The sequence below is a fragment of the Oryctolagus cuniculus genome, chromosome 9, assembly GCF_964237555.1.
Source record: "Oryctolagus cuniculus chromosome 9, mOryCun1.1, whole genome shotgun sequence".
Lineage (NCBI taxonomy): Eukaryota > Metazoa > Chordata > Mammalia > Lagomorpha > Leporidae > Oryctolagus > Oryctolagus cuniculus.
Window position 1 is genome coordinate 39,040,759 of NC_091440.1, and position 16,083 is coordinate 39,056,841.

Sequence of the window (16,083 nt, forward strand, 5' to 3'; positions counted from 1 at the left end):
AGGAAAGTCCTGGGCTGCCGCCCCTCCCACCCCCCTGTTTTTAAACTCCTGTAGGAACTCCAATTTCAGTGAAGGGCATCTCATCACGCTGAGGTCGCCCGTGACAAATGGTCTTTTATTACCTGCTGATTACAGTTAACCCTAATTTCTTTCATGGCAGCCATGCGGTACCTTCTATTTAAATAGAGCTGTTCCTGGATGTGACTTTTCGAGCCTCTCTGGGTTTAATTCTAATTTAACTTGCCATTCCGAGTGGGACTGTTGTGCAGCCGAAGTCATGATTCACTCGTTTGTTCTCGCTACATCTAATTATTGCAGTGTGGTGCCTGCAAGGCCCCCTCAGGCCTCCGTTCACTGCTCTAAAAGCCCTAACCTTCCAGGGGAGGGAATGTGCCTTTCCTTATTCTTTTCAACCGTATGGATGTATTTAGTCCAGAATTTGGGAACACAGTAACAACTGTTTTACCTCAGCCATTTTCATCACACCAAGCTTGTTACCAAGTATTATTAGAAGAATCCTGTGCCTGGCATAGGTAGTAGTTACTGCACATTTTCCATTCTGGAGAATAACACCAATTTTTAAAGCAAAGCAGTCAGGTTGCATACATTTGAGAATACTGCATGTGCGGGTTTTTTTTTTTTTTTTTTTTTTTTTTGACAGAGTGGACAGTGAAAGAGAGAGACAGAGAGAAAGGTCTTCCTTTGCCGTTGGTTCACCCTCCAATGGCCACTGCGGTCGGCGTGCTGCGGCTGGCGCACCACACTGATCCAATGGCAGGAGCCAGGTACTTCTCCTGGTCTCCCAAGGGGTGCAGGGCCCAAGCACTTGGGCCATCCTCCACTGCACTCCCTGGCCACAGGAAGAGGGGCAACCGGGACAGAATCCGGCGCCCCAACCGGGACTAGAACCTGGTGTGCCAGCGCTGCAAGGCGAAGGATTAGCCTAGTGAGCCACAGCACCGGCCCTTGCATGTGCGTTCTTAACAAAGGGCACATTGCTCAGAAAGCATAGGGGCAGCAGAGCAGGGACACTCGAGCTACAAAAAGAGTGCACTGTTACCAAATGCTTGTGCGTCCACGGAACCGCACGGTGACCCGAGGCACGTAGTGTTGCTGGTTGTCAGGCTCACTCCTTCACCTTTTCCTGTGTACCTCGATGCTTGCTAGGCTCGGAGGGAAGATTCAGGTTATTTCATGGACCAGCATCCTACACAGATGCTAGTGGCCACTCATTGAGGATTTTTATTGTTAGGATGCCCTGCTCTTTTTTTTTTTTTTTTTTTTTTTTTTGACAGGCGGAATGGACAGTGAGAGAGAGACAGAGAGAAAGGTCTTCCTTCTTTCTGTTGGTTCACCCCCCAATGGCCACTGTGGCTGGCGCACCGTGCTGATCTGAAGCCAGGAGCCAGGTGCTTCTCCTGGTCTCCCATGCGGGTGCAGGACCCAAGCACTTGGGCCATCCTCCACTGCACTCCCAGGCCACAGCAGAGAGCTGAACTGGAAAAGGAGCAACCAGGACAGACTCCGGCGCCCTGACCGGGACTAGAACCCGGGGTGCCAGCGCCACAGGCAAAGGATTAGCCTATTGAGCTGTGGCGCCAGTCAGGATGCCCTGCTCTTGAACTTGGAGAGAAGTACTGAGGCCCTTAGATACGTGTGTTTTTCATGGCTACCTCAACTCCCTGCTTTCCAGTGGTATTTAAAATACAAGTCTTAGGGAAATGGATGCACGAATGGGGAATTGAATGTCCATTGTCTAAAGACTCACAATCAATGCTAAGAAGGCTCAGTTAAAACAAAAATTAATCAATTGCTTATTTAATGTTAAAAATTAGGTGACACCTCACTCAATATATCCATTCTTTCTATGTAGGAAACATCTCTCTAATGTCAAGAGTGTCCTTATTACCAGTACCATGACTGTCACCTTTCTAGTCAGATTTGCCCAGGCCATGCCCCCAGTCCACAGCCATGGTCCACCTAGTGTGCCACCAACTGTGGGATCATGCTGTGGCCCCAGCACACCTACGGCCCTCCACGGAGTTGCATTTCCTGCTTGTTTTCCCATGTTCTTTCAAGTCTTCTGTGCTTTGCTCTCCTTTTACTTCAGCCCCATCACCCACTGCTGCCCTTCCACAGAGACTAAGTAGTTCTGAAAGGTGTCCTTAAACAATGGTTATTTTATTTATTTTTTGTTTTTTGCTTTCTTTTTTTTTTCTCAAAGAAACCTTTTACTTAAAGATTATAAGCTTTATGCATTTCGTAAGTACAATTTTAAGAATATAGTGGTTCTTCCCACCATACCTGCCCTCCCACCCACACTCCCACTCCTTCCCCTCCTCCCTCTCCCATTTCCAGTCCCATTCTCCACTAAGATCCATTTCCGATTAACATTATACACAGAAGACCAACTCTGTACTAAGTAAAGAGTTCAACAATTTGTACCAAAAAAATAAAAAACCTGTTCCTCAACAGTCAGGATAAGTGCTGTTCAAAGTCATTGTATCTTGAAGTTAATTTCACTTCTTTTTAAAAGAAAAAAACTTAATTAACTTCAAAGAGGCACCCAAGAATGATACATTTTTGTGAGCACTTAGACATAATTATAATACAACTTTTTTGAGTACAGAGGTCCTGCATGGGAAGTTAGTGCACAGTGACTCCTGTTTTTCATTTTACAATTAACACTCTTATGTATAACGTCAGTGGTCATCCAAGGCTCTTGACATGAGCTGCGTAGGCTATGGAAGCCTTTTAGATCCACAAACTCCTGTATTTAAACAAGGCCATAAGCAAAGTGGAAGTTCTCTCCTCCTTTCAGAGAAAAGTACCTCCTTCTTTGATGACCATTTCTTTCCACTGGGGTCTCACCCACTGAGGTTCTTCAGGTAAGACATTTTTTGCCATACTGTCTGGCTTTCCATGCCTGAAATGCTCTTGTAGGCTTTTCAGTCAGACCAGAATGCTTAAGGGCTGATTCTTAAGTCAGAGTGCTACTTAACGAGATTGTGATTCTATGAGTCTGCCGTGTGGACTGCTTCCCATGTTGGAACATTCACTCCCTTTTAATTCTATTATTATTACCAGACACTCTATCCTATCCATATGATCACTTTAACACTTAAGATGGTATTTTTATCACACAGCCAGAGGGGATTTGGGGTCCCATGGCAAGTTTTTCAACTGTACCCTTAGAACTAAATCCATAGGAATGTATGCAGGACTATACAGCTTTACAGTTACAAACTTTTTTAAAAAAAAAAAAAACTTATTTATTTTTATTTGAAAGTCAGAGTTACACAGAGAGAGAGGAGAGGCAGAGAGAGAGAGAGAGAGAGAGATCTTCCATCTGATGGTTCACTCCCCAGTTGGCCGCAATGGCCGGAGCTGTGGCAATCCAAAGCCAGAAGCCAGGAGCTTCCTCCGGATCTCCCACACAGGTGCAGGGGCCCAAGGACTTGGGCCATCTTCCACTGCTTTCCCAGGCCATAGCAGAGAGCTGGATCAGAAGTGGAGCAGCCGGGACTAGAACTGGTACCCATATGGGATGCAGGTGCTTCAGGCCAGGGTGTTAACCCAGTGCACCCTGTTACAGTTAACAAATTTCATACGCTTCATAAATACAACATTAGGAGCATGGTGATTCTTCCCACTGTACCCACCTTTCCACCTGTATTTATTTATTTAAAAGGCAGAGTTACAGGGAGCCAGGGAGAGGGAGGGAGAAATTTTGATCCACTGGTTCACTCCCCAAATGGCCACAACAGCCACATCTGGGCCAGGCTTATGCCAGGAACCAAGAGCTACATCTGGGTCTCCCACATGGGTAGCAGGGGCCCAAGCACTTGGCCATCTTCTTCTTTCCCAAGTGCATTAACAGGGAGCTGGATTGGAAATGGAGAAGCCAGGACAGGAACTGGAACCCTCACAGGATGCTCACATTGCAGGTGGCAGCTTATCCCACTACACCGCAGTGCTGGCACCAACTAAAGGTTCCTTGACATCTCCTGAGGCTGTCTCTGCCATTGAAATGAGAGAATCAAGAAAATGTAACCATTGAATGTCATTTCAAAGCCAGCTTTTCTGGAGACAGCTATCCATCACATATACCCTTTTAACATTTTTTACAAAGCATTTTTTATTGCAGTTACATTTAAGTGGTTGTTCATACTATTCTAAAGTATTTCACTTTAGAATTCAGAAAAGCAGGGTATGAGGTCTTCTAGCATCCAATCTGCCCACCTGATACATCTTCATTTTGATGTAGATTCAGATGTCTCTCTCTGAGTCCAGGCCTGCCCTAAGTGCACGTAGCGGCTGGAGTGTGGGGCAGCATGGCCTCGTTGGTCCCTTCAAGCTTGTTCAGTAATGCCAAGATCTAGATTTACCTCCATCACTGCATGAATAGGACCTGAAGTGGCATTGCCCTCTTGTCCCTCATAGACTTACTTGTTCACAGGAGTCATACCCAGGGCTGGAACATACCTCGTCAGGAGTGACCAAAGCTGTTCTTTCTTGGGACAGGACAGTCAAACTGTCCCGTCTTCTTACAATAAACTACTTTCCTTGCAACTAAGTTGCTTATGTGGAAGACCACTAATCAGCACTGATTGACTTAGCCACACTAGCCTGTGTTCCTTCACTTTACCAACACAGATCTTGCAAAAAACTCTTTGAGGTGCAGGTAGACAAATCTCATTTATGTTTGATCTTACCCAGATACACAGCTTAGGCTGCCTAATCTGTTATTTGTATGAGGAAGGAGATACATTGAAAACTTAAAAAGTACCAAATGTAGAAGGAGACATTTTAAAAATGTTTACTGAATAATGTCATGGTGTAAAATTAGAGCAAATTGACATGTCCATCCCTAGGAAATGTATTTTTAGAACTCCGGGATGAATATTCATTGAACTACTACCATATTTCACCTAAGTCATGAGTGCACAAGCTGTGGCTTGTGGAAAAATACAGCCCAGTATTTTTAGAAATAAAGTTTCATTTGAACCTAGCAATACTCTTATTTGTAGTGTCTGCAGTGAAGTGCTTGGCTGAATGCTTAGGACGCCTGCATCCCACCTCAGAGTGCCTGGGCTCGATTCCTGGCTCAGCCTCCGACTTCAGCTTCCTTCCAGCGCAGAATCTCCCCTGGGAAGCAGCGATGATGGCTCAAGTAACTGGGTTTCTGCCACCCATGTGGGAGTCCTAAGCTGTGCTCCTCAGCCCAGCCCTGACGGTTACGTGCACTTGGGGAGTGAACCACCTCGTGGAAGGTCTCACTCTGTTTCTCACTCGTTCTGCCTCAGATTTTTTTTTTAAATGAAAGCTGTATAAATATGTTGTCTAGAACTGCTTTCATGAGATAATTGCAAAACTGCCTAGTTGAGATCTAAGACTGTGTAGCCCTCAAAGAAGAAATATTTACTGTCTAGTCCTTTCCAGAAAAAGTTCAGTGCCCCTAATCTAAGTTGAGATGTCATCTATTATATGTACCACTGACAACGGAAAAAATCAACCAATTTTAAACTGTACAGACCATCAATTATAAGAAACACCCTGATTTTAGAGATGTTAAAATATTAAAAAATACAACTTTGAGTCAGTGAATTATAGTGTGTGTGTGTGTGTGTGTGTGTGTGTGTGTGTGGAGAGAGAGAGAGAGAGAGCAAGCTTGAGATTAATGCAATACAGTGTTTGTAGCACTACAGATAAGTCTTAAATGATGAATGTTGAGTCAAGTAAGTCAGGGATAGAATGACTTGTGAAATGAAGGGAACAGCATGATATTATTTGTTTGACGCTTAAAAACTGCCAAACAGAGGTAGGCATTTGGAATAGTGGTTAAGATGCGGGTTGGATTGTCTGCATCCCATATCAGCCTGCCTGGGTTCAAGTCCCATCTCTGCTCCAAATTCTGGTTCCCTGGTTACGCTCACATGAGAGGCAGCAGGTGATGGCTCACGCATATCCTACACGGGATTCCTAGATTGTATTCTGGGCTCTTGGCTTTTGGCTGGCCCAGTCCCTGCTGTTGCAGGCATTTGAAGAGAGAACCACTGGATGGGAGATTTCTCTCTGTCCATCTGTCTGTCCTCCAAGAAAGTAAAATTTAAAAATAAAACACTATGCATTTTGTGAATGCACATATGTATAGGTGAACAAAATGTCAAAGAACTAGAAAGATCTAAGAAAACTGGCAATTACATATTTCCTTGGGAAGATGAAAAAGGATCAGAATGAAGGTGAAGACAAGTGGGGAAGTTTATCTGTTTCTATGATGTTCAGTTTCTTTTAAAAGACATACTATCCTAGTAAAAAGTAATGTCTTAAAGCATCAAAACATGAAAAACCTTAAAGAAAATATATCACAGCTTTAACAGTGGTGAATCTTTTTGTGATTGAAATCTGTGTGATGACTTTTTCTAATCATATTTCAATGTGATTTTAAAGACCTTCATGGATAACAAAAAGAGAGAGAGAGAGAGATGAGTCATAGACTTCATTTCTGTCTCAATCAAAAGAGATTAAGGTTTGGGAAAGTCCATGTTAATCAATTACCTGACATTACAACCTAATCCTGTTTTTCAACTGGGGCATTAAGTTTAAACAACATGCAGGTCAGGGCCAAATTTCATAGTTAAAACTCTTTTTTTTTTTTTTTTCATAATAGTGGAACAGCTAATCTCTAAATACAATGCACTTTATCCCTCACCATGAAAAATCACCAGCTCAAAAAGTTAAATGTCAGGTGTACTTTAGCAAACAGAAATAGCTTGTTGTGAGTCACGTTATTGATGTACTGATGTCATTTCTTTCAGCCTGACCTCACTTGTTTTGCAACTTACGTTGTGATTTTACACGATGTTGTACGTTGTGGCATGCACCTCAGACCCTCCAGTTACTTATTAAGTTCATTCATTTTGGCATTGGTCTATAGCAGGGCTTCCTAAAATGTCCTCTGTAACAGCATTCAGACATGCAAAGCTGTGAGGCTGGAATGTACCCCCACCCCATTGTCTCTACCGATGATGGGGACTGTGGTGGTAGTGGTGGCAATGGTGGCTGTAAGCATGTCTTTCTCCCCCTGGGAGTGTTTCACCAGAAATGAGCCATGCTGCCTGCCTTTCAGGCCTTAGAAATGAGATGCGTCCGCGACAGCAGGAGCAGGAAACGTGGGCCTGGTGGCCTTGAGTCGGCGAAGCTGTAGAGAATGAGACCGCGTGCTCAGGCCTCTGGGCCTGCAGTGCAGATACCAGTGCTGTGGCTTCTCACCAGGCGCCTCCATTCTTTCTTCTTCCAGTTCAATCTCACCATTTAGTATCGAGAGCACAAGACGCCAGAGACGATCTGAATCTCCGGACTCCAGAAAACGGCGTATCCACAGGTGTGATTTTGAGGGATGCAACAAAGTGTACACAAAAAGTTCCCACCTGAAGGCTCATCGGAGGACGCACACAGGTACAGCTTCGCGAGGCTTCTCACCTGAGGGTCCGTGGGTGTGCAGAAAGGGGCAGCCACTCAAATCCATCCGGCACCAGTAGTGGGCTCCAGAGGCATTTTGTGCCCACCCATCATGCAAATGAGGGGTCTTCAAAAAGTTCATGGAAAACACGCATATTATGAAAGAGCTGTGCATGGGTTTCAGATTTTTTTTTTTTTGTGGCAGCAGAATAAACATCTTTTGATCCTATTTTTCACAGACTTTTTGAAGTATCCTTTGACATCTCAAATTTCATTTTTTTCTTCTAGGTAGAATATATCCTCTCTCTTTCTCTCTCCCCTCCTCTCTCTTTCTCTCACCTTCAAAAAAGGTTTAAATCAGTGATATATAGGAACCAATAAGGTACTTCTATGGGACTTCTAACATGGAGCGAATGCAGGAATCTAGTAGTTTGTTTCATAATCAACATTAACATCTTCTCATTATGTAGTATGTCATGTTTACAAATGTCCACATTGGAGGCAGGTGCATAGCCTAGCAGCTAAGTCATCAGTTAAGGCACCATGTCCCATATTAGAGGGCCGACCTGAGTCCCAGCTCCACTCCTGATTGTAACTTCCTGCTGATGCAGACCCTGGAAGGCACCGGGTCATGGCACTGATAGTTGGGTCCATGCCAGCCACCTAGGAGGCCTGGATTGAGTTCCTAACTCCCAGCATCAGATGAGAGCTCACTCTCTTGCTCTCTCGCTCTTGCTCTCTCTCTTTCTCTCTCCAGATTTCTCTCTGCTTCTAGGATTAAAAAAAAATTAAAAGTCCACTTGGCACATCAAACAAGAAGCTGAACAAAACTGTCTCTTAAAGTTAGCATTTTACACATGCCCACCCTTAGGTCTTTTTTCACCCTTCATCCCTCCCCCCTTCAGTAGCAAAGTAAACAATAAAAATGAAATTGGTGTAGACATAGCCTAGTGGGAAGTATTTGAAAGCATTTCCACTTAGTTTGTTTCTCAGTAATATATATAATATATACTTGTTATATATAGAATATATATTTGCAGTATATATATGCAAAATGGGAAGAGGAGTTTTAATAGTCGTAGTTTATTGGCAAGGAAGTTGAGACCACAGGTGATTCACTGACTGTGCCACCATCCACTCAGCTATCCCACTACCCACCCTCTCACTACCTAGGAAATAAACCAGTGACTGCATGTAGGCCTCTACCTACCCTAGCCTCTGCCAAGTGCACCTCTCAGCCAGCATCCAGTGCTTCTGGGTTTCTAGGGCCTACTGAGAGCTAACAGTAGGAGGCACTGGCAAGACACAGAAAGTAGGAGTGCAACCGCACAACCCAATTGCCTTTTCTAGGCAAAGTGATTGCAGTGGGTGAGGCTCCAAGAAGCAAAGAGAACAGGGAAACTCACACGTGTTCCATGTAAAACTTGCCAGCGAACAAGCAAGCCCACTGCATATCTCTCCATGACAGGGGTCAGACTTCAACATCTGCCTCTCAGCGGCAACGTCAAGTGTTATGGATTCCCATGACCCTGCAAATAGTACTCCTATGTCAGTCATGGTAAAAGAACCACCTTATGTAAACCATTCCCAGCTTAGATAGCAAAATAACGTCAGTCTGCCTTCTTTGCCTTGTGTTTAGCCTGTCTTATATTATGAGACTCTTTCCAGAGTTGTGCTGCTGGTTCAGCACTCCAACCTCGAGGCCAGGCTTCGTTGTTATGGTGTAAGGGCTTGCCTGAAGTCACAGAGGCATTACAGACTCTGCAGTGCTGTTTTGCTCACCTAATATGTCACACTTTTGGTATTTCTAAGATAGCTCAACACATTTTTCAAATGTTTTCCCCCACATGTACTCGTGTTCCGGTCCTTGTCCTTGTTCTACTTCATTCCAGACGTTTCCCTCTGCACTGATGATAGCTCCCCCTGAAGGTTTTCATCTGTTTCGTAGGCACTGGTTTTCACTCAGAATGAGAGTAAAGGCATAGAAGTTGCCTAAGCATAGCTCGTGCTATCCGTAGCTCGTGAACACAGATCAAAGCAGGAAGTGTGACAGATGTTTTATGGGGGTATGTCTGTGTAGAAAAAAATGTCCTTTACTTCAGTGAATCATCATGTATTTTGAGTTATTCCTATTCTCTGAGCCTTCTGGAATCTGTATTAACCTTATTTTCACACCGACGCCTCTATTCCATTTATCCAAGTAATGGGAAATAAAAAGCCAGTTTTTAATCAGGGACTACTAAAGGATGTAAGCCCATAGCATTATAGGATTATATCTTACAGTTTGAACATATACGAGACGAGTTGAGGAGACATCATTTCTAAATGATCGTTCAAAACAGCATAAGCCTTGAATGCTGAAGCAGAGTTAACAAGCTTGACTTATAAATGCGATCAGAGAATCTGAGTGTCGGAATGCACTTTACATGTCCTGGAGTCCACTGCGTCTTCTGGTTCGGAGGACACCTTGTCCGTCACCTCTCAGGGAGAGCAAGTCTCTGCTGAGGAGTTTTCTGCACACTTACAAGTGTTTTGTGTGATTTGAACCTCCCAGAAACCTGCTAGAGGCAGCTGCCGTCTCTCGTGCACAAGGGTGAATCCTGGCTGAGTTCTGTTCCACAGAGAATTTTTCACATTTCTCTTTACTCACTGGGAGAGACACCTTACGTTTCTGCAGGACAAGCTGGGTGAAATTGGAGGGCAGCGTCCTCACCCCTCACAGTGTTGGATCCTTCCTCTCGAGGCATGGTTTGAGTCTCAGAACTTTCTGGTCGAATGGGAGGTTCTGGTGATCACACCAGTATTTTCCCTTGCTGGCCCTGGTGTTCCTCTTGGCACTGTCAGGCACCACGAATCTTCTTTTCTCAAATCAGTCACCCCCGGCCCCCAGCCAGGGCTCTCTGGATGCAACTCCAGAGTCTCAGTGGGTCTTGTCTTGATTTCTTGCCACAAATGGAGGGAAGCGATCGTGTCGGTGGACTTATTTTAATATAGGTAAAAGTATTAAGTCTTTTAGAAGTTGACTTAGGTCTTTTAAGTCAAAAACTGCTGACAATGAGATTGCATACTCCATGTGCCTATAACTGATTGTTTTTTAAACCCAAACTTTCAATGATACATTTGTAATTGGAGCTTTCCCTCAAATGATGGTTTCCCTGGCACTGAAAGGGCTTAGGCACAGGCTGTAGATTCAGGACAGAATCCCTGAACTGAGGAGTCATGTACCTTTTCAAGTCTGGGAGATAGTTACTCCATAGCCATTTTATTATTAGGGACCATTATTATATTTGGGGGGAAACTTTTATTTATTTATTTAAAAGGTAGATGAACCTATTTCTTTTATACACATACCAAGGAAATGTTTGTGGCTAACATGAGTAGATAATGTTGTGCAAGGGTAGTTATCACCAGCTTGTTTCTTGATGACCCAAAATGAAATAAGTATTTTGTATATCTTTTTTTTTTTTTTTTTTTTTTTTGACAGGCAGAGTGGACAGTGAGAGAGAGAAACAGAGAGAAAGGTCTTCCTTTGCCGTTGGTTCACCCTCCAATGGCCGCCGCGGCCGGCGCGCTGCGGCCGGCGCACCGCGCTGATCCGATGGCAGGAGCCAGGAGCCAGGTGCTTTTCCTGGTCTCCCATGGGGTGCAGGGCCCAAGCACCTGGGCCATCCTCCACTGCACTCCCTGGCCACAGCAGAGGGCTGGCCTGGAAGAGGGGCAACCGGGACAGAATCCGGCGCCCCGACCGGGACTAGAACCCGGTGTGCCGGCGCCGCTAGGCGGAGGATTAGCCTAGTAAGCCGCGGCGCCGGCCAGTATTTTGTATATCATTAATTCTACAAACAGATGTGTGTCCAAAAGATTTATAATGGTCTAGTAATGCTAATCTAATATATTTTAGATATTTTCATTTACTCCATCGTGGGGAATACACTTAGTATTATGTAGAAAATAATTCACAAGATTTTCATATAAGATTATGTAACTTTGCCCATAAACATGAAATTTGTTGTAGAAAATCCTTTAAACCAGATGAAACATTTTTTTAATGATTTATTTATTTATTTGAAAGGCAGAGTTACAGGGAGAGAGTGAGAGACAGAGAGAGAGATACCTCCCATCCCCTGGTTCACTCCCAAAATGGCCACAATGGCTGGAGCGGGGCCTATTCAAAACCAGGAGCTTCTTCCAGGTCTCCCACGTGGGTGCAGGGGCTCAGGGACTTGGGTCATCCCCTCCTGCTTTCCCAGGCACATTAGCAGGGAGCTGGCTGGGAAGTGGAGCAACTGGAACACGGACTAGCACCCATATGGGATGCCAGCACTGCAGATGGCAGCTAAAGCCATAAACCCACAAGGCCACAACATCAGCACCCAAACCAAACATTTTAATCTAGAATTCCAATAGAACATGTCCCTTAAATCTATTTTTTAAAGATGTATTAGTTTACTTATTTATTTATTTGAAAGACAGAGTTACAGAGAAGGAAAGACAAGAGTTACAGAGAAGGAAAGAGAAATCTTCCATCCGCTGGTTCACTCTGCAAATGGCTGTGATGCCAGGACTGGGCCAGGTTGAAGCCAGGAGTCTGGAATTCCATCTGAGTCTGCCACATGGGTGGCAGGGGCCTAAGTACTTGGGCCGTCATTCACTGCCTTCCCAGGCACATTAGCAGGGAACTGGATTTGAAGTGGAACAGCTGTGACCCCAGCCAGCTCTCATGTAGGAAACCAATGTCACAGGTGATGACTTAACCCACTGTACCACAGTGCCAGTCCCCCTTAAATCTATTGCTGTGTGGCCCTTAAAAACATATCCAGAAAGTCTGTTGTGAATGTAGCATCACAAATACTTTGGGTACAAACTCTTTGGAGTGTGTATATATAAAATCACAAACTTGTATTCATCATATTCTTTTCTGTGATGGTTTGTGCTAAACTCTAAATTGGCTTTTGCATCATTTTTAAAACCAATTTGTTTCTTCTGATATTGGTACCAGACTGACTGTACCTGACTGCTGCTTTGGGGGTTAAAGTTTATGTTAGTGAAGACACAACCAGCTCAGTAAATTATGAGTACAGTTTTCACAAAATGTGGCACAAGTAAGTTGTTTTAGGCTTTATTCAAAGTGCTTTCATTGTCAAATCTTGCCTTGTTTTCCTGGAAAGGAAAAAATACAATTTGTTTTCCATTTGTAGGTCGTATTTTGTGTAGTAAAGGAAAAAAATTTTTGAGTGGTCATAATCATCATTCATATTGCAATTTTAAGGTTTTTTATGGGTAGATGATTTTGAGAAAGAAAAATGAAAAAAAAAGTAGAATGACAGAGAGAGAGAGGAAGAGAGGGAGGTAACTCCCATCACTGGTTCACTCCCCAAGTGCCCACAGAAACTGTTGCTGGGCCATGCCAAAGCCAGGAGTCAGGATGGATGGTAAGAACCCAAGTACTTGGGCCATCACCTGCTGCCTCCCAGGTGCTTTAGCAGGAAGCTGGATCAGAAGCAGAGGCATGATGCAGTTTTCTAAATGTAAATGATTTGAATCCTCTTCCTGCCCACCTTGCTTTCAGTATTTCAGCTCCCTTCTTCTGCTTCTTCATATTTGCCAGGTAATTGATGAATGTTTGAATAGGACAGGTTCAGTGACAAAGCCCTGAGATGTGATCCTAGAGACCTCTATCCAGATGGGTCTTGATTCTTTAACCAACAACTAAGACTCTACTTAATTGTCCTCAAGCCCACATTTCTCTATCTCACAGCTACATCAGATTGTCCTCTGAAGCCAAAGTAGGTCAGATCCATTCAGAGATAGTTACTTTTTACAGACAAAGTCTCTTAAACTATCTTTTTTTTTTTTTTTTTTTTTTTTTTTTTTGGACAGGCAGAGTGGACAGGGAGAGAGAGAGACAGAGAGAAAGGTCTTCCTTTGCCGTTGGTTCACCCTCCAATGGCCGCCGTGGCCGGGGCACCGCGCTGATCCGAAGGCAGGACCCAGGTGCTTCTCCTGGTCTCCCATAGGGTGCAGGGCCCAAGCACTTGGGCCATCCTCCACTGCACTCCCTGGCCACAGCAGAGAGCTGGCCTGGAAGAGGGGCAACCGGGACAGAACCCGGCACCCCGACCGGGACTAGAACCTGGTGTGTCAGCGCCACAAAGCGGAGGATTAGCCTAGTGAGTCACGGTGCCAGCCACTATCATTGTTTTTTAAAAAAACAATGAAATTTAATTTATTTGCTGGAACTGGATCAATGTGAGCCCATGCTGGCTTCTGATTTATAATTATATACAAGGCTTCATAACTTAGTGTTCAAAATGAGATCAACACTAGTTCTGTGGGGATTCAGGTTGGATTGCATGCTCTTAATAAATATCTTCTTAGCCTTACATTTGCTTCAGGCATATTGAGTAAGTTACTTCTGTGTGACCAGTAATAATTAGTGTGAAGTTTAGATTAGAACAGGTGACTTATGAGAGCCACACACGCAATGGGAGGGGAGCAGACAACGGTGAGAAACTTTGAGAAAGTCTTGTCAGTTTTGCCTTTAGCACTTGGTTTTGTACTTTGTCGGCAGCTGATCATTGTTTAGGACTTAGACATTTAAACGTATTTTCTGGAATATGAAAGGCAAATGTTTTCTAGATATTAGCATGGAATTTAGAGTGAAACAAATGCTGAGGAGGGCTTATTTTTAATTTAAAAACAATTAAATACATTTAGAAACCATGAAGTATATTAAATTTAAGTAGTAACATGGAGATATGAGCAAGAATTTTTAAATGCCTTTACTAATGCCTGCACTAAATCATTTAAGGCAGGTAAGAAAGGAAGAACACATATATCTTATCACTTGCATGTAATTGTCAGCTGGTTCATTATTCGTATTCACCAGCCTAAATTCACCACTGTGTCCCCTCTACATGAAGCATTTTATAGTGCATTTAAATGAATAAGCAGCATATTTAAATTAGTGTACTCCTTTAAATTTGTACTACTAGGTTCTACAGGTTTCCTTCATTTTAATAATTGTATTTATCAGTTTTTTAAAATTTGAATTGTAGAAGAGAATAATAACATTAATCTATTATTTCTGTTCTACAGTTGTCACTTTTTCCCAAAAATACTGTAGCAGTTTCTCAAGCAAATAACCCTCAGGCATTAGTGATTCTTACAGCCACTAGATGGTGCACGAGAACCAGATGTTGGTTCTAATCTAGACCAGGATCTGAAAGAGGAAATTGGAACTCTCCCGTGGTACGGATGACGTGACATTAAAGTGGAAGGTGATTCTCGGTGTTCTGCAGAACATCACATTTAATGATCAAAAAAGAAAAGAAAAAGTAAAGCTAAATTGAAAATCAGGTTTTTAAAAGTAATTGCAACACAGAAATACTGTCTTAAATGAATTTGGAAATATTTTATGTTTTAAATTGAAACCTTGTGCTCTGATAATTTTATGACATTTAGTCATCAATCTAACTCATATGAAAATAGTGTCCTTTAAAAATCAGTACACTTAAAAATTAGTAAACTTAAGGCAGTCACAAAGTTCTATAAATCTGACTTCATGTCTGGATTTGAACATAAAGAAAGTGTATGCTCAAAGTTTATGCACATGGATGCTCAAAACATTACTGAATTCTGATCTCACAATTCCTAAAACATGTGTTCTCTACGTTTACAAATACAGGAAACTACGCATCATTTAATGACCCTTGATGTACTTTAAAGTACTATGATCAGCATATTATATAACAGTTGCACTTGGTTATATATTTGAAATATGTGAAGACATGACACACATACATTGATCTCAAATGCCTGCTGCTTCCATAACTTTTTCACTTTTTTATTTGTCCCTTATTTTTTGCTACTATTCCTGTATTTCTTGCTTCTAACTTGACATCTTTTACTGAATGAAATTCTAAAGTAATCTGAGGATTGTTCTACAAAGAAGACGGCTGTGCATCCTGGTGACCTTTGGTTCACAGATGTACGATGTTGCTCTATCTTTCCATCAGACAATTGGGTGCTCCAGTTCATGTCTTCACATCTAGATCCAGTAGTTGAATAACTCAATCCACGTAAAATTCTATTTCAGATCCCCTGTCTAGACTTCTTGTTGGATAAAGCTTAGGGTTTGGTGACACCAAGATAATAAATCATTCAAGAACAAGCTAACATTTTTCAGGGGACAGTTCTCCCCAGGAAGTTGCCCGTAAATCCTGACCAAACATCCCCCAGATGTGAGCCGCTGGATGTCTCACTCCATGTTCTGTTGTGAATAACACAATACTATAGCTGAGTAAGTTAGAAAAGAAAGAGGTTTATGTTTGGCTCATGGTTCTGATCCAAAGTTGAGGAGCCAGCTCCAGGAATGGTCCACTTACTGGCACAGCCCCCAGATTACATGATGGGAGATAATGAATGCCCAAGAGACTTGGTCACATTGACTTTTGTAGCAGGCCCACTCTAAAGATAACTCATTTACTCATTAATCCATTAATTGAATGAATAGATTAATCTTTTCATGAAGGCAAAGCATGAATCACCTCTTAAGCACACATCTGGTCCCACCTCTTTCCTAATACTTCTTAATGGGACCAGACTTGAACGTGACTTTCA

The 16,083-nt window shown here is 42.9% G+C and overlaps 1 protein-coding gene and 1 long non-coding RNA gene across 11 annotated transcripts in view; both read left to right on the top strand.

Moving 5' to 3' along the window:
- Positions 1–16,083, top strand: part of KLF12 (KLF transcription factor 12) — a 519,070-nt gene that overhangs the window by 477,713 nt on the left and 25,274 nt on the right. For all 10 annotated transcript variants that reach the window (XM_070048724.1, XM_070048722.1, XM_070048719.1 and 7 more), the window contains one exon: positions 7,301–7,458. In XM_070048724.1, coding sequence (XP_069904825.1) covers positions 7,301–7,458 — 158 coding nt within the window. The remainder of the gene's footprint in view (positions 1–7,300; positions 7,459–16,083) is intronic.
- LOC138843772 (uncharacterized) lies at positions 1,261–6,340 on the top strand. Its single transcript, XR_011378754.1, has 2 exons — positions 1,261–4,310; positions 4,460–6,340. It is a non-coding gene; the product is annotated as an uncharacterized lncRNA (long non-coding RNA).